Below are 19,964 nucleotides of genomic sequence, written 5' to 3' on the forward strand. Positions count from 1 at the left end.
GGCGATAGTCATTTAGTTCAGTTAACTTTGCTTTCTTGGGTACAGGAACAATGGTGGACATCTTGAAGCAAGTGCAAACAGCAGACTGGGAGAGATTGAATATGTCTGTAAACACTCCAGCTGGTCTGGGCATGATCTGAGGACGCGGCTTGGGATTCCGTCTGGGCTGGCAGGGTTTAACACGCCTAAATGTCTTACACGTCGGCCACGGAGGAGAGCCCACAGTCCTTAGTAGTGGGCCGTGTCGGTGGCACAGTGTTATCCTCAAAGTGGACGAAGGTGTTTAGCTTGTCCGGAAGCAAGATGTCAGTGTCCGCAACGAGGCTGGTTTTCCCTTTGTAGTCCATGATAGTCTGTAGACTACATACGTCTCGTGTCTGAGCCGTTGAATTGCAACTCCGCTTTCTCTATACTGACATTTTGTCTGTTTGATTGCCTTACGGAGGGAATAACTATACTTTGTATTCGGCCATATTCCCAGTCACCTTGCCATGGTTAAATGTGGTAGTTTCGCTTTCAGTTTTGTGCGATTGCTGCCATCTATCCACAGTTTCTGGTTAGGGTAGGTTTTAATAGTCACAGGGGGTACAACATCTCCTATACACATCCTGATAAACCGTGTCAGTGTATACGTCGATGAGGCTACCCGAAACATACCCCAGTCCACGTGATCAAAACAATCTTGAAGCGTGGATTCCGATTTGTCAGACCAGCGTTGAATAGTCCTTAGCACGGGTACGTCCTGCTTGAGTTTCTACCTATAGGAAGGGAGGAGCAAAATTGAGCTGTGGTCAGATTTGCCGAAGGGAGGATGGGGGAGGACCTTGTAGGCATTTTGAAAATCTGAGTAGTAGTGGTTTGTTTTCTCAGTGTGAGTGCTACAGTCAATGTGTTGGTAGACCTTGGGTAGCGTTTTCCTCAAATTTGCTTTGTTTTTATTTATTTAATCTATTTTAGAATAAGGCTGTAATGTAACAAAATGTGGAGAAAGTCAAGGGGTCTGAATACTTTCCGAATGCACTGTATAGTATGCCAAAACTACATTTGCATATCATGGCCAGTATCATGAATGCAACGTTGGATAAAATAGTTAATCTTGGTGCTCACTGCAGTGGTAATCTTTGGGTTCGCCAAAGTCATATTGCATTACTTGTAAATTTCAACCTATGGGGTATTTTTATTGGATGGATTTCTGTCCCTTAAGGTTTTGAGAATGGGATTACCTTGTCTTTCTGTTCTTATTTGTTGATTACTTTTAGAACCAGTAACAATCATGACATCCACTCTTCAAGTCGTGTTGTCGTAGATAATGGAAGGTAATCCACAAACATTTGTTCATAGACATGTAATTTGCTCATGTTTTTATAGTGTACAACTATTTCTCAGTTGGTGCTGAACCAAATAATTATATAGAGAATACTTGTGTAACTTGTAAAGTATAAAATTTTATAGCTATATCTTGCAAAATAGAACAATGTAGTGTTCCTGAATGAAAACATGATACATTATCAGTTTACTTATTTTTATTGAAAATTTTTACATGTCTGCACATCATTGGGGTGTTTTGGTACTAGTTTGTCCAATGGATGCTGCCAAATTATAACAATCATTTCACTTCTTACACCCCATAGTTGATAAGAATGATGATAATGTAATTCATCTGGCTATGACTGGAACCCTCAAGAACAACAATGAGGAAGAATTAGCATCAGTCAAGAAGTTAACAAATGAAAGAGAATCTTGAAACAGGATTACTGTGCATTTTTTGGGGGGAATTCAAACCCTGAGGAAAAGAATATACTGATTATCAGATGTAGCTAATTAAACAATTAAACAAAGTCATGTTAGCTTGTGAAATCATTTTAACCTTCAAGTAAATTGGAATGGGGGGGGGGGAAATGTAATCCAAAATGCTAAGACTGCTTGTAGGAGGTATTTGACAATGTTTACACAGATGCAATGTAAATTTAAAGCTGCTCATTTGGTTTTACTTATGTTATATACACTGAGTATACAAAACATTAGAAACACCTAATGTCGTCTCCCCTTTAGCCCTCAAAATGGCCTCAATTCGCTGGGGCATGGACTATACAAAGTGTCAAGAGTTCCACAGGGATGCTGGCCCATGTCAACTCCAATGATTACCGCAGTTGTGTCAAGTACCATTCTTGATATACACAGGAAACTGTTGAGCGTGAAAAACCCAACAGTGTTGCAGTTCTTGACACAAACCGGTACGCCCGGCACCTTCTACCATTCAAAGGCACTTAAATATTTTGTCTTTCCCATTCACCCTCTGAATGGCACACATACACAATCCATGCCTTAAAAATGATTTAACCTGTCTCCTCCCCACTGAAGTGGATTTACCAAGTGACAATAAGGTTCCTAGCTTTCACCTTGTCAGACTCATGGAAAGAGCAGGTGTTCTTAATGTTTAGTATACTCAGTGCACATGTCACTGCAGCCTTGACACTGTGGGACACCAGGTAGACAGAATGCCACAGTAATCAAGGATCTACAACTAAACGGCTTGCTGCTACCAGTTTATTCAAGCAAATTAACATCATTTGGGTGCATTTTCACAGGAAATAAATCAAGAGGTTGGCCTTTAGCCTAATCCATATTAGCTAGAGAAGTCAATTTCTGTGAATTGCATCAGGAGGACAAGATCCTTAGGACAAATGTATAGCATTTTCTTCACCCATCTCTCCTTAATGCAATCACTCTTCACATCTCCTGATTAAGTGAGGGCTGGAAGTGCTATTGAACCAGATCTCCTAGTGCTGGTCAATATTTGGAGCAGGGTCAGTTTGGCCCTTGTGGCTTTCTGTAGCTTTCTCCATTCGTCTGTACCAGCTCTTCACCTTGGTGTTCTCCATCATGTCATCCCAGGCCTCAAGACCCTCCATCACTCTCAGGATCCCATACACTGCCTGCAGAGAGAAGAGTCGTGGACATAATTAGCAAACACTTCCTGTTTACCATGTGTCTATAGTAAACAAAAAGCCAAACAAACGTCTCATCAGCAAAACTGCATAAGACAATAGAAGTCTAAGATAATACTTCACATGACATGTGGTGCTCTTACCAGGTCAGCCAGATTGGGCTGGTCTCCACCCATGAACTTCCTCTTCTTGCCAATGGCCACCACCCACTCATTGACTGCCTTGTACAGATCCTGTCTCACGTCATCCTGCAGGTTGTGTCTGCAGGATAGAGGCGTTTAATATAAAACAGAGCTCATCACCAAACATTGGCTGGTTATTCAGAAAAATCCACTTATTCAAGAACTATTAACAAAAACTGTATACATGTACAAAACCTTATAGAGCAGATCATATTTTTTTATTGGGGCACCCACCTACTTTTCAGTCTTTTTGAGATGACAAACATGGCAGCTGCTCCAACATACTTTGCAAAGAATCCCTCATAAGTGCCAAACTTGCCCTCACGGACGATATAGTCAAAAGAGGCCAGGGCCTCTCCGGTGGTCCGGTAAACATTGGGTGAGATCAGGTGCACCAGCCAATCATCTGCCCACTTACGCCATTTGATCTCCTCCCTAAAGCAGATTGAAGGGAAAGAGAATAAGCGAAAGGGACATTTAAGCCGAACTAATGCTTGACATGTAGTATTTTATTAGCATCCCCAATTACTACTCTTCCTGGGGTCCAAACAGGAAACAAAACACAAGTAAAATACATAACACAATACAAAATACACTACATGACCATAAGTATGTGGACATGCTAATGGTACTGCTCGTTGAATATCTCATTACAAAATCATGGGCATTAATATGAAGTTGGTCCCCTTTGCTGCTATAACAGCCTCCACTCTTCTGGGAGTTCCATTAGATGTTAGAACATTACAGCAGGGACTTGCTTCCATTCAGCCACAAGAGCATTAGTTAGGTCAGGCACTGATGTTAGGCGATTAGGCCAGGCTAGCAGTTGACGTTCGATAGGGTTGAGTGCTCTGTGCAGGCCAAGTTCTTCCACACAGTTCTTACCAAACCATTTCTGTATGGACCTCGCTTTGTGCATGGGGGCATTATGCTGAAACGGGAAAAAGGGCCTTCCCCAAACTGTTGCCACAAAGTTGGAAGCACAAAATCCCCTAGAATATCATTGTATGCTGTAGCATTAAGATTTCCCTTCACTGGAACAAAAGGGGCCTAACCCGAACCATGAAAAAACAACCCCAGACCATTATTCCTCCACCAAACTTTAGTTGGCACTATGCATTGGGGCAGGTAGCATTCTCCTGGCATCTGCCAAACCCAGATTAGTCTGTTGGACTGCCAGATGGTGAAGCGTGTTTCCACTGCTCCAGAGACCAATGGCGGCGAGCTTTACACCACTCCAGCCAACGCTTGGCATTGCATATGGTAATCTTAGGCTTGTGTGCGGCTGCTCGGCCATGAAAACCCATTTCATGAAGCTCCCGACGAACAGTTCTTGTGTTGATGTTGCTTCCAAAAGCAGTTTGCAACTCGGTAGTGAGTGTTGCAACCGAGGACAGACAGTTGTGTTAAGCGCGTCAGCACTTGAAGGTCCCATTGTTTGAGTTTGTGTGTCCTACCACTTCGCAGCTGAACCGGTGTTGCTCCTAGATGTTTCCACTTCACAATAACAGCCCTTACAATTGACCAGGGCAGCTCTATCTGGTTGGAAATTTGACAAACTGACTTGGAGAGGTGGCATCCGATGACGGTGTCACATTGTAAGTCACTGAGCTCTTCAGTAAGGCCATTCTACTGACAATGTTTGTCTATGGAGATTGCATAGCTGTGTGCTCGATTTTATACATCTGTCAGCAACAGGTGTGGCTAAAATAGCCCAATCTACTAATTTGAAGGGATGTCCACATACTTTTGTATATAAAAATGTCTGTCTTGACATTCCCCGTCGCGCCATAAGATGTTCTTTTATCAGTTTTTTTTAAATCTGGTTTTATTGCTAGCTTGAGTTACCTGGGGTGGCAGAGTTCCATGTAGTCATGGCTCTACTTAATACTGTGTGTTTCACAGCCTCTGTTCTGGACCTGGGAACTGTGAAGAGTCCTCTGGCTGCATGTCTTGTGTGGTACCGATGATTGTCTGAACTATGTGCAGACAGTTCGGTACATTTAACCCATCAACACCTCGCACAAAGACCAATCGTGATGCAGTCAAATCTCTCAACTTTGAGCCAGGAGAGATTGACATGAATACCACTGACATTCTCCCTCTGTGTACATCTACAGTAAGTGCAATACACGCTGCTCTGTTCTGGACCAACTGCAATGTCCTTCTTTGCCGCACCACTGGGCAGTAGTCCAGCTGTGACAAAACTAGGGCCTCTGGGACCTGTCTGGTTGATTTAGATGTCAAGAAAGCAGAACAACACCTTATCATGGACAGATTTCTTCCCATTTTAGCAACCATTGAGTCTACAGTATATGTTTTAACCATGCCAGCTTGCCATCTAGTGTTACACCCAGAAGATTTGTCTCCTCAACTTGCTGACTCAACACATTATTCAGTAATAGATTTAGATGAGGTTTAGGCTTGAGTGATTTGTCCCAAAAATAATGATTTTCAGAAATAGCATTATAAATATTCACTTACCTTTGATGATCTTCATCAGAATGCAATCCCAGTTCCACAATAAATGTTTGTTTTGTTCGATGAAGTCCATCATTTATGTCCAAATACCTCCTTTTTGTTTGCGCGTTTAGCCCAGTAATCCAAATTCATGAGGGGCGATCACTAGGTCTAGACAAAGTCAAAAAGTTCCGTTACAGTCCGTAGAAACATGTCAAACGATGTATAGAATCAATCTTTAGGATGTTTTTAACATAAATCTTCAATGTTCCAACCGGAGAATTCCTTTGTCTTCAGAAATGCAATGGAACTCAAGCTAACTATCACGTGAACGCGCGTGGTCAGCTCATGGCACTCTGGGAGAGACTTTACTTAATCCCCTCTCATTCGCCCCCACTTCACAGTAGAAGCCTCAAACAAGGTTCTAAAGACTGTTGACATCTAGTGGAAGCCGTAGGAAGTGCAATATGACCACATTTCCACTATCTTGGATAAGCAAAGAGTTGAAAAACTACAAACCTCAGATTCCCACTTCCTGGTTGGATTTTTTCCTCAGGTGTTTGCCTGCCATATGAGTTCTGTTATACTCACAGACATCATTCAAACAGTTTTAGAAACTTCAGAGTGTTTTCTAGCCAAATATACTAATAATATGCATATCCTAGCATCTGGGCCTGAGTAGCAGGCAGTTTACTCTGGGCACGCTTTTCATCCGGACGTGAAAATACTGCCCCCTACCCCAAAGAAGTTAATACACTGAATAAAAATAAACACAATATGCAACAATTTCTAAGAATTTACTGAGCTGCAGTTTACATCTCATTCAAATAGAGTTGATCAGGCTGCTGAATGTTGTCCCACTCCTTTCAATGGCTGTGCGAAGTTGCTGGATATTGGCGGGAACTGGAACACAATGTCGTACACGTTGATCCAGAGCATCCCAAACATGCTCAATGAGTGACATGTCTGAGTATGCAGGCCATGGAAGAACTGGGACATCTTCAGCCACCAGGAATTGTGTACAGATCCTTGCGACATGGGACAGTGCATTATCATGCTGAAACATGAGGTGTTGGAGGATGAATGGCACGACAATGGGCCTCAGGATCTCGTAACGGTAACTCTGTGCACTCAGATTGCCATTGATAAAATGCAATTGTGTTCATTGTCCGTAGCTTATGCCGGCCCATACCATAACCCCACCATGGGGCTCTCTGTTCATAACGTTGAGATCAGCAAACAGTCAGCCACACAACACCATACATGCCGTCTGCCATCTACCCGGTACAGTTGAAACCGGGATTCATCCGTGAAAAGCATTTGCCCACTGAAGTCGGTTACGATGCCGGACTGCAGTCAGGTCAAGACCTTGGCGAGGACAATGAGCATGCAGATGAGCTTCCCAGAGACTGTTTATGACAGTTTGTGCAGAAATTCTTCAGTTGTGCAAACCCACTGTTTCATTAGCTGTCCGGGTGGCTGGTCTCAGACGATCCCGCAGGTAAAGAAGTCGGATGTGGAGGTCCTGGGCTGGTGTGGGTACAGGTGATCTGCGGCGGTGAGGCCGGTTGGACGTACTGTCAAATTCTCTAAAAAGACGTTGAGGCGGCTTATGGTAGAGAAATTAACATTCAATTCTCTGGCAACATCTGTGGATGATTTTCCTGCAGTCAGCATGCCAATTGCGTGCTCCCTCAAAATTTGAAACATATGTAGCGTTGTGTGACAAAACTGCACATTTGTGACGTTTTATTGTCCCCACCGAAGCACCTGTGTAATGATCATGCTGTTTAATCAGCTTCTTGATATGCCACACCTGTCAGGTGGATGGATTATCTTGGCAAAGGAGAAATGCTCACTAACAGGGATGTAAACAAATGTGCACACCATTTCTGAGAAATAAGCTTTTTGTGCATTTGGAAAATTTCAGGCAGCTTTTATTTCAGCTCATGAAACATGGGACCAACACTTTATATGTTGCGTTTATATTTTTGTTCAGTGTAAATAGGTAACTCTCAATGATTAGGCAGAGAATGTAAATCCATAACACCTCAGTTTTCAGCAATTGGTTATGATCAATGATATCAAAAGCTGCACTGAAATTTAACAAAACTCAATCTTCTTTTTATTAATTTCTTTCAGCAAATCATCAGTCATTTGTCAGTGCCGGGCGTGTTATTAGGTGCCCTTCCCTATAAGTACGCTGAAAGTCTTCATTTGTTTTCTGTAAAATAACATTGTATTTGGTCAAACAAGATTTTTCCAAAAGTTTGCAAAGCACCGGTAACAGGCTGATTGGTCAGCTGTTTGAACCATTAAAGGGTGCTTTGCCATTCTTGGGCAGCGGAATGATCTTTGCCTCCCTCTAGGCCCGAGGGCACACACCGTCATCTAGGCTTAAATTGAAGATGTGGCAAACAGGAGTCCCAATGTATTCTGCTACCAACTTCAGCAATTTGCCATCCAGGTTGTCGGCACCAGGATGCTTGTCCTTATTTATGGATACCAACAACGTTGTTGTTCACCTCTCCTACGCCGACAACGTTGTTGGTCACCTCTCCTACGCCGACAACGTTGTTGGTCACCTCTCCTACGCCGACAACGTTGTTGGTCACCTCTCCTACGCCGACAACGTTGTTGGTCACCTCTCCTACGCCGACAACGTTGTTGTTCACCTCTCCTACGCCGACAACGTTGTTGTTCACCTCTCCTACGCCGACAACGTTGTTGGTCACCTCTCCTACGCCGACAACGTTGTTGGTCACCTCTCCTACGCCGACAACGTTGTTGGTCACCTCTCCTACGCCGACAACGTTGTTGGTCACCTCTCCTACGCCGACAACGTTGTTGGTCACCTCTCCTACGCCGACAACGTTGTTGGTCACCTCTCCTACGCCGACAACGTTGTTGGTCACCTCTCCTACGCCAACTTTGCAGAACTCAAAACTACAGTGCTTGTCTTTCATTATTTGGTCCATTATGCATGAATATGAAGACTCAGCGTTTGCTGTTTGCATGTGATGCCTAAATTTGCTAATCTGGTCAACAAACAAAAAAATTCAAGTGAATATATCAAAGGGTTTTGTTATGAACAAGCCATCTGCCAATGAATGATGGAGCCAAGTTTGCTTTTTTTACCTAAGAATTTCATTTAAGGTACTCTTGAGCTTTTTACTATCACTCATCTTTGTTCCAAGGTATATTTCCTCCTTTTTGTTTAGTTACGTGATTTCTCAATTTACTGTATGTTTGCCAATCTGCGCGGTTGTCAGACTTATTTTCTATGCCTTATCCCTCTCAGCCATATAGTTTTTTAATTCATCTATCCATGGGGATTTGGTAGTGCCAACAGTCAGTTTCTTGATGGGCGTTGGTCTATCTGTAACTGGAAGAAGCAATATCATAATCTAAAAAGAGTAGTGATGTATGTACACCTTTAGAGAGATTTGACCAGACATACATGTATTTTCATGAATGACTCATGCACGGAATGGTTTTTGGTCATTATATGTTCAGCAGTAATTTGGCACCCAATGTGAACACCTACTTTCTGGAATCTTTCTCGGGGTACATCGTCTGACCTTCAGCTTCATTCACCATCACCCAGTACTTGTTGTTGAACTCGATCACCTCTTTCCCCTTCTCATTGACGGCCTTCATCTCTGGGTAACAGCGCAGAATTTCTGAGATGGTTTTATCCCTGAGGGGGAGATAGAGAAATCAGACCACTTCATGTAAAGAAAACAAGAACACTTTTCATAGAGGTAGTTACTTACTTGCTCATCAACTGTGTCTTCAAGGCACTGATTATTAATGAGGAGTCATTCAGTTGCTGATGAGTCAAGAGCACAGAAGGGGGGAGAGAGAGAGAGAGAGAGAACACCTGACAAGTTTTCCCATCATCCCATACACACCTGTACATTATAACTATAATACCAAGTCATGCAGAGTGACTGTGTCCCCTCTTACCACATCATCATTCACCATCACAATTGGCACTTTTCTGTAAGTTGACCACTTGATTTCCTTCCTCATGACGGGGTTGACCTCCACAATCTCATATGGAAGCCCATGGTAGTCTAGGAAAGCTCGCACTTTACTGCAGAACGGGCAGGTCTTGTACTGATACAGGGTCAACTTCAGGCCACCAACAGAAGGCTGAGAGACAGGGAAGTCAGTTAAAAGTCAATTTCATTCATTAACGTTACATTTACATTGCAAAATGTGGCACATTTGAGGATGTAACATTGGGCAAGCTACTTGACAAAAGCACACCACAGAGGTTGTTAGCTGACAAACATACGATTACTTTGCTTCAGGTATACATGGCCAGTAATGAAAATATTTTTCACATCTAATATTCTTGCCCAGTATTATTACCTTGACATCTTCTTCAGCAAGGTGATGTTGGACGGAGAGCTTTATTGTTTGATACAAGCCAAGCCCCCCTCCAAACAGGAACGCACACCCCAGGACCCTGCCACCGCGCAGAGGTGTGCTGAACAGTTTTGAACGGAATCCTGCACCACCTGTTCTGTAGGCCCTGCTCGATCCATGTAGCGGGATCCTTGGAATCAGGGAGGCAATTTTCCCAGCACGACATGGTGGAGACTCCAAAATGTGCCAGCCGACCTTACCGAGAGTTCTCGCACAGGCGGCTGCCATCTTAATTTCACATAAATTCCCACAATTCTGTGCGTTGGGACTTGTTCAAGTACATCGTATCAACGCTGAATTTGCGTTTTTGGTAATGCGTTTAGGTGGGATGTTCAAGAGCAAACACTATCTATACGCTTGAGCTAACGCATACTGTAAATTCCTATTTTTTCTTGGCTGGTTACGAGCTGGATTTGAAAGATTTCACATTTTAAAAAATGTGAGTCGCACAGCTGTAAATCATATTTGCTTAAGTTTATTTTGAGCATCAGTCGACATAACGCATCACTGCTTGATGCGATGTACACCAACGTAAAATGATAGTATCAGGCATTATATGACTAGTGTTTGTATTACTATTGTGGCTGGATTAAATTAACTATTCCAAAGAAAGAAATGGCATCATGAAATTGTTCAAATCAGACCAATGCGCATTGCACGCCCCCCGTGGTTGCAGGGGGAGGTTTGAGAATGAAGATAGAGGATGACCTAGAAATTAAATGCAGATCGATTGCAATGGATTGTGAAGTTTAGACTAATAGCTGAATAAACTATTACAGTATCGTACTACACATCAACTCAAGGTGGTGCTGAACTCTGAGGACTGAGGACATTTCCACAAGGATACCTTTCGCTGATTTGGTACACGAACTGTGGATAATCAAAATGCTGGATGCCGGTACAGAAGAAATGAGAATCTATTCTGAACGTGCACGAGAAGACATATGAAGAAGGTCATGAAATTGAGAGGATGATAATGCTGGAAAAACAGGTATACTACAATCACCTGGGGTAACGTTCATTATGTGAGGTGCACTAGCTGTCACGGTGTTGTAGTGTTGCGTCGACACACATAATAAATAATACATCATATTATTATTTTGATCATGGGTGGATTATTTTAATCTGAAACCTCACTGAATAAACCCCTAATCTGAATGCATGTGAATAGTAATTTGTCAGCATGCCCATGACCCCAAATATGTTTATGCCTTTCTTGGATGTGTGGATAATTCTCCCTGTGGTCTACTATGCTGAAGGTGAAATATCATCCCCTCATCGTCGGTGCATGAATAAACATCATTATCTCACATCCATCATTGCAACAGCATCTGTTAGTCAGCTTCCTTAGATATGGTCTGAATGTGATATACATAGGCTCTCTCTCTCTGTGTGTATCTCTCTCACTCACTTATACACTCATGCTTTCTTTCTCTCTCTCTCTCTCACTCACTCACTCACACACACACACACACAACACAGACAGACAGGCAAACCCATGCACATGTGCATACACAAACATGCATCCACATAAAACACTTTCTGGAGTCTCTTTGCATTTACAATGTTTTCATCATGTGTGTTTACCTGTCTGTGTTTCCAACAAAGGCCTTGTTCAATACATATTTAGTCTATAGTATAACCGGTCCTTTCTCTGTCTGTGTGTTTCCAACAAAGGCCCCTGTGTAGGCTGCCTTCACATTTAATGACATACACACATGCACACTTTTCTGATTAAAAGATAAAGGGCATGACGCTGAATATTTAAATCTCTGTTTGTTGTTTTTATAATAAGCTGTGCATTGATAAGAATTAACAATAAACACAATGATATTCTTGGCAAGGAAGTGAAGTTCTCTAGGAAATATCCTTTTTGGATCAGGCCCTCTGGCCTTCAGCGTCTGAGGGAGGGTGACCTCCCATTGTTAAACTCAGCTCTTGTGCTATAAAGAAAGCAAAGAAAGCCTCCCCAAAAAACAACAAACTCTCCAACAGCTTTTGAAATGGACTTGTTTGCTCTCTCTGGATTTTGATATATTATACATATGTGAGAGGAAATATCTGGGGTTACCATGGTAACATCACCTGTTGACCATGAGTTTTCAGGCGGGGAGAGGTTTTGCAGGATGTTGCTCCCTGCGTCACTCCTGGAACACAGGTCTTCCTTTGTACATAAACCTATCATGAACTGCCTCACAAAGTTTATTTTTATTTTTATGTGCATGTGTCTGTGTGCTTGTGTGTGTCTGTCTGTGTCTGGTGGTGGGGGGGGGGGGGGGGTTGAATATTAAGAAACATGCCTAAAAAGGCATGAAATGATGGCTCTGTTCATTTTCGATCTCGGTCTTTCTCCTTCCCTGACTTCAACTGTAGACGATTGATATTCTTCATGCATTTGCTCTTCATTGTTGTATGACTTTAAGCAGTTTTGATGTGGCGTATGAGCTCATTTCTGATTCTGAATAGAAAAAAGCAGGCCTCCTCTCTAATAGACTGGCCTCACTGCACACATATGGCTCCTTCTTCTTTATGGAATCTGGGATTTTTTTTATCACACGCCTTAGTTTTCTGTGCACAAGGCAGAAGAGGCACCCTATAATCCTTCTATATATTTTTCTCCCTGTCCTTTAATCATCAGAATGAGTTGCAATGTAAGTTAAATTATGATACAATGCCTTTGTGTGTAACCTTACTTTGCAAGCTGTCATTGTTCCAATAGTGTAAAGGCCATGCCATTACTACTGTAGGAGCCATTTCAGCCTACTTACAGTGCATTCAGAAAGTATTCAGACCCCTTGACTTTTTCCACATTTTGTTACGTTACAGCCTTATTCTAAAATGGATTAAATATATCTATTTGTTCATCAATCTACACACAATGCCCCATAATGACAAAGCAAAAACTGTTTTTCTTAAAATTTTAGCAAATGTATAAAAAATTAAAAACAGACATACATTATTTACATACAGTGGGGAGAACAAGTATTTGATACACTGGCGATTTTGCAGGTTTTCCTACTTACAAAGCATGTAGAGGTCTGTAATTGTTATCATAGGTACACTTCAACTGTGAGAGACGGAATCTGAAACAAAAATCCAGAAAATCACATTGTATGATTTTTAAGTAATTCATTTGCATTTTGTTGCATGACATAAGTATTTGATCACCTACCAACCAGTAAGAATTCCGGCTCTCACAGACCTGTTACTTTTTCTTTAAGAAGCCCTCCTGTTCTCCACTCATTACCTGTATTAACTGCACCTGTTTGAACTCGTTACCTGTATAAAAGACACCTGTCCACACACTCAATCAAACAGACTCCAACCTCTCCACAATGGCCAAGACCAGAGAGCTGTGTAAGGACATCAGGGATAAAATTGTAGACCTGCACAAGGCTGGGATGGGTTACAGGACAATAGGCAAGCAGCTTGGAGAGAAGGCAACAACTGTTGGCGCAATTATTAGAAAATGGAAGAAGTTCAAGATGACGGTCAATCACCCTCGGTCTGGGGCTCCATGCAAGATCTCACCTCGTGGGGCATCAATGATCATGAGGAAGGTGAGGGATCAGCCCAGAACTACACGGCAGGACCTGGTCAATGACCTGAAGAGAGCTGGGACCACAGTCTCAAAGAAAACCATTAGTAACACACTACGCCGTCATGGATTAAAATCCTGCAGCGCACGCAAGGTCCCCCTGCTCAAGCCAGCGCATGTCCAGGCCCGTCTGAAGTTTGCCAATGACCATCTGGATGATCCAGAGGAGGAATGGGAGAAGGTCATGTGGTCTGATGAGACTAAAATATAGCTTTTTGGTCTAAACTCCACTCGCCGTGTTTGGAGGAAGAAGAAGGATGAGTACAACCCCAAGAACACCATCCCAACCGTGAAGCATGGAGGTGGAAACATCATTCTTTGGGGATGCTTTTCTGCAAAGGGGACAGGACGACTGCACTGTATTGAGGGGAAGATGGATGGGGCCATGTATCGCAAGATCTTGGCCAACAACCTCCTTCCCTCAGTAAGAGCATTGAAGATGGGTCGTGGATGGGTCTTCCAGCATGACAACGACCCGAAACACACAGCCAGGGCAACTAAGGAGTGGCTCCGTAAGAAGCATCTCAAGGTCCTGGAGTGGCCTAGCCAGTCTCCAGACCTGAACCCAATAGAAAATCTTTGGAGGGAGCTGAAAGTCCGTATTGCCCAGCGACAGCCCCGAAACCTGAAGGATCTGGAGAAGGTCTGTATGGAGGAGTGGGCCAAAATCCCTGCTGCAGTGTGTGCAAACCTGGTCAAGAACTACAGGAAACGTATGATCTCTGTAATTGCAAACAAAGGTTTCTGTACCTAATATTAAGTTCTGCTTTTCTGATGTATCAAATACTTATGTCATGCAATAAAATGCAAATGAATTACTTAAAGATCATACAATGTGATTTTCTGAATTTTTGTTTTAGATTACGTCTCTCACAGTTGAAGTGTACCTATGATAAAAAATTACAGACCTCTACATGCTTTGTAAGTAGGAAAACCTGCAAAATTGTCAGTGTATCAAATACTTGTTCTCCCCACTGTAAGTATTCAGAACCTTTGTTATGAGACTCGAAATTGAGCTCAGGTGCATCCTGTTTCCATTGATCATCCTGGAGATGTTTCTACAACTTGATTGGAGTTCACCTGTGGTAAATTCAATTGATTGGACTTGATTTGGCAAGGCACATACCTGTCTATATAAGGTCCCACAGTTGACAGATCTGGGGAAGGGTACCAAAAAAAATTCTGCAGCATTGAAGGTCCCCAAGGACACAGTGGCCTCCATCATTCTTAAATGGATGAAGTTTGGAACCACCAAGACTCTTCCTAGAGCTGACCGCCCGGCCAAACTGAACAATCGGGGGAGAAGGGCCTTGGTCAGGGAGGTGACCAAGAACCCGATGTTCACTCTTGACAGTGCACCAGATTTCCTCTGTGGAGATGGGAGAACCTTCCAGAAGGACAACTATCTCAGGATTCTCAGGTCTGATGAAACCAAGATTGAACTCTTTGGCCTGAATGCTAAGCATCACATCTGGAGGGAACCTGGCACCATCACTACGGTGAGGCATGGTGGTGGCAGCATCATGCTGTGAGGATGTTTTTCAGTGGCAGGGACTGGGAGATTAGTCAGGGAAAGATGAACAGAGCAAAATACAGAGAGATTCTTGATGAAAACCTGCTCCAGAGCACTCAGGTCCTCAGACTGGAGCGAAGGTTCACCTTCCAACAGGACAACGACCCTAAGCATACAGCCAAGACAGCGCTTGAGTGGCTTCGGGACAAGTCTCTGAATGTCCTTGAGTGGCCCAGCCAGAGACCGGACTTGAACCCGATCGAACATCTCTGGAGAGACCTGAAAATGGCTGTGCAGTTACGCTCCCCATCCAACCTGACAGAGCTTGAGAGGATCTTCAGAGAAAAATGAGAGAATCTGAATACTTATGTAAATCTGATATTTCCATTTTTATTTTTTTTAAATGAGCAATTAAATATTTTTTTGTTGCTTTGTCATTATGGGGAATTGTGTGTAGATTGATGAATGAGGGGGAAAAAACTATTTAATACATTTTTGAACAAGGCTGTAACATAACAACATTTGGAAAAAGTAAGGGGATCTGTGTCACGTTCATTGAAAGGATCGGACCAAGGTGCAGCGTGCGTAGAGTTCCACATTCTTTAATAGTGAAACTTACAACAAAACAACAAAGAATCTAAGAAACGTGCAGTATTGCAGTGCACAAGGCAACTATACAAAAACAAGATCCCACAACACAAATGAGGAAAATGGCTACCTAAATATGATCCCCAATCGGAGACAACGATAAACAGCTGTCTCTGATTGGAACCATATCAGGCCAACATAGACATACAAAAACCCCTAGACATACAAAAACCCCTAGACATACAAAAAACCCTAGACATACAAAAACTAGCGTACCCACCCTAGTCACACCCTGACCTAACCAAAATATATAGAAAAACAGAAAAATCTAAGTTCAGGGCGTGACAATCTGAATACTTTCCGAATGCACTTTATGTGGTTGTTGTGTGTTATGTTGTCAATAGTTTTTGTCTTTGTATATTCCATGTAATTTGTACACTAGAGGACACACTATATGTTGGGTCATTGGTCACATGTATATTGGCACACAGGTGACCAGGAAGTAGGGATGCACAGGTATGGCGAGCATATGCTGTTTTTATCTTTGCTGATGAATGGGCAAAAGACCCAACAAAAGAGTGACATTTGGAAAGCGTTTTGTTTTGCAAGCCATTTTGCAAATCCCATCGTATCCCACCTGTGCTAGAGTGGCTATCAAGAAGGTTGGCCAACTACAGTTTGGGTCCTGTTAGTAACTATCCCTTTTATGTAGTCTGGCTAACTAGTAGCCGACATTGAAGTTCCATAAAACTATTTGGATATCACCAAAGACGTTTTGTGTATACAACATACTGAAATTGGAGAGCAAAGACGATGTTATTAATAACGAATAGATGATTTCCGGTGGCATAGTGTCACGTTCTGACCTTAGTTCCTTTTTTATGTCTTTATTTTGGTTTGGTCAGGGCGTGAGTTGGGGTGGGCATTCTATGTTCTATATTCTATGTTTTGTTCTATGTGTTGTATTTCTGTGTTTGGCCTAGTATGGTTCCCAATCAGAGGCAGCTGTCAATTGTTGTCTCTGATTGAGAATCATACTTAGGTAGCCTGTTCCCACCTGTGTTTGTGGGTAGTTGTTTCCTGTTTTGTGTTTGTTTTCACCATTCAGGACTGTTTCGGTTTTCTTTGTCATTCACTTTGTTACTTTTGTATTTTTTCGTGTTCTGTTATATTAAAGTAACATGGACACTTACCACGCTGCATTTTGGTCCAATCCTTCATATTCCTCATCTGAAGAAGAAGAAAATCGTTACACATAGACTTTCAAGCAGAACAAAACTCACCTTGTCTGCATGGTGTGGGTTCTGAGTGTGCTGTGCACCACCCTGTCCTGCCTTTGTCTACAGGAAGTGGACGTGTAGCCTATGACACAACCAGCTTCCTGTCCTGGCTGTAGCAGTGAGGCAAGACTCGCATGCATGCAGCCATCGCATTGGCCACGCGATGTAGCTCTATGAGGGGACATATTTGCCTTACAGTTTCCCTGACAACTACTATTCTACATTATGCAGGCAGTGTGGGACAGCCACTGCATCTGAAAACAGTTTTCAGTGTCTCAACCCTCATTCTATTGAACATAGAGGACACATACTCTTTTCACTGCCCACTTATCTGTCTACCTATAGCCAATGTTAAATTGCACCCAATCTACGAATTAGGGTTTGATTTGGTTTAGATTACAAATTGGTCTCCTCTCACTTCTCTGAATGACCATTGTACGCTAGTACTACATGTAGATGCTTTTGAAACTTACCCTTCACAACAGCTACTGTGAATCACTCTTGTAAATTATGAAACAGGGTGTTTTAAATCAAAATGTACCAACTCTATACGTGCTTTTTTCATGGGAGAAACAACTTATTTGTCTAATCTTGTAAAAACTTTAGTCTTTAGCCATTTGAGCTAAAAACTGTGTGACCTAAATGCAATATCATGTCTGTTATTCATTTGAGTTCTGCTCTGTTTTAAGTCCTAGTGAGCTACTAGAGAGGGTAGCTGGGGCATTAACAGGAGCGGTACTTCATGCAGAAAGATGTGTGGACTGAGTGTGGACACATTGCACCTCTAATGTATCACTTTCAGCCAAACAAACACTTCTAATTTTGCCTTGACATGGATTTGCCCCAGAGCTATTTTCTCTTGTTTTACCTGGATGTGTTGTTTTTTCAGCACCTCTCTTTACACAACGCAGCCTTGCTTCCAGTGTTAACATTGACTACACTGCAGCACAGTCAGAGAGGAGAGAGAAATGAGCATACCTGCTGCATTTCACATTACTTTTTTTCTCTGCCTTCTGCATACTTCTGTAGGCTGTGGTCCGTGTGAAAAGGTGTGCGAACAACATTACAATGCTACTGAGGAAGGAAAATCAGCCACTAATGTTTGAATGTGCTGCTGAATGCTAAGGGCTTCTACCTACAGCAGAATGAAATAGAAGAAAGCGGCTAGGGCAGCTGCTGAGAACACAGACATTCCCTTGTGAGAAACACTCTGTGGAGCTGAAAAGAGAGTGAGAGGGGGAGTGAGAGAGGGAGGGAGAGCGAGAGAGAGAGAGAGACTAGAAGAAGCAGATGAGGGAGCGGAGGGGTTCCTTCCAGTCTGCAGTGGTGGTGTTTCTGTCAGCAGCAGCCCGAAGTTCCAGTTTGTTTGTGTGTGTATGTCATTGATGCAGAGTGAGAGTTAAAGCGAAAGGGAGAGTAGCGATCTGTTGCTGCAGGAGCCTCTACCCTCTGTGTTCTGTCTCTGGGAGTGAAATTAGCAGCATGGAGACCAAGTCCCTCTCCAGCTTTCACAAAGCCCTGGCTCAGCCAGTCAAGATGTGTATGTTTGATTTCCCTGTCAACATACTGGATGATCTGGTAAGAAAGAGCTCATCTGTTGTCATTTGAGGCTGTCGCAGTCTCTTTGGCTGTGTGTGTGTGTGTGTTTATGGGTGAGAGAGAGGGTTGTGATTGAGAGAGGGAGGACTTGTTTGTATGCTACAGTATGCTACCACCAGAGTGGGGGTTCAGCTGTTCAGTGTGTCTGGCACACATTCACAGTATAGTTAGGCAACCATTCCCCTGTGATGTCATTCACTTCTGCTTTTTTTCTCATACATGTTTGATCATGCCCACTGTTGAATGTGGATGTGTTTTTATTGTTTATTACATAGTTATAAATATGGTAATATTGCTGATGGTTTGGTGTTGTTGTTACTCACTGAGTTTGGAAATAGATCTTCTGACTGTGACAGGTGCATCTCTGTGTGTTTCATTGTGTCAGCTGTTTTGCTCTAGCTGTACTCTTCTTACTCACACCCTCTTACACTTAATGACAGAGGAACTTGTTTTTGTTGTACTAGGTCCCTGTGGTAGCTGCTGGTCTAAGATGTATTTACAATTACATGTAGAACAAATTGGAAAACAGAATCATTGCACTGGGGGCATTTTAAAGAAAAACGTTGTGTTCCCTCTGGCAGTCTTAAAAATGTTTAGTGTAGTATTTCTAAAGTCTAAGTCATTTCTTGTTGAATGACAACAAAGAGTTTCCTGAAGGATCCCTACTGTTGACCAATCACAGACGAAGGGGCGTAGACTTCAGCTAACGACTTCGGCTTGCCTCAAGAACATTTTTTGTGTGGCTGAACAACCGGGGAAAAAAACTTACCCAAACAAACATCACAAAAGTTGTCATAATATATGCACAAACTCTTCCGAACTGTTTCGGCTGTGAAGCATGCCGACACCCCAAACCATGTCAGAAAGACCATGTTTCTCCTGCTATTAGATAGGCTGTCTCCTCAAGGTATTGTTAAACTGCCTAAGAGTGATTGCTTTTCAAATGGTTCTCAGTTGGCTGCAGTGCAGTTGGTATTGTAAAATGATTTTTAAATGCAAAGACCTATGAGCTAGGAGTGCCTCAGAATGGGCTAGCAGCTGCTTGAAATAATGGCAAGCAATAAATCCAGCCGTTCATAAGAGCAGCCTCTTTCTGTCAGGAGGGCCGTGGTTCGCAGGAGTTATTTCACTGTGTTTGAATGGAAGGTTTCTTTAGGAGCCACCTCTCCGTCTGTCAGGGGGAAGTTCCTCTAAGACCTATATCTCTGTGACTTGGTGGACTTTTTTGTTCAGCTTGTTCAGCTTCTAGTTCACATATAACGCCCCATAAAACTAGGCTCTGTAACCTTTATCAGAGATTCACCACAAAAACACCTGTAACTTATAGTTCGAACTATACGTACTCCACCATAAAGAAGC

General features: G+C 42.6%; 1 protein-coding gene across 1 annotated transcript; it reads right to left on the reverse strand.

The window, feature by feature from the left end:
• Positions 1-1,857: 1,857 nt before the first annotated feature.
• On the reverse strand, positions 1,858-10,291 carry LOC120060179 (prostaglandin E synthase 2-like). The gene is made up of 7 exons (XM_039009350.1): positions 9,971-10,291; positions 9,560-9,748; positions 9,367-9,422; positions 9,138-9,290; positions 3,365-3,565; positions 3,092-3,209; positions 1,858-2,936 (listed from the first exon to the last, which is right to left on the reverse strand). The coding sequence occupies exons 1-7, from the start codon at positions 10,253-10,255 to the stop codon at positions 2,781-2,783; spliced, it is 1,158 nt and encodes a 385-aa protein (XP_038865278.1). The 5' UTR covers positions 10,256-10,291; the 3' UTR covers positions 1,858-2,780.
• Between the last annotated feature and the right edge of the window lie 9,673 nt (positions 10,292-19,964).

The sequence above is a fragment of the Salvelinus namaycush genome, chromosome 1, assembly GCF_016432855.1.
Source record: "Salvelinus namaycush isolate Seneca chromosome 1, SaNama_1.0, whole genome shotgun sequence".
NCBI lineage: Eukaryota > Metazoa > Chordata > Actinopteri > Salmoniformes > Salmonidae > Salvelinus > Salvelinus namaycush.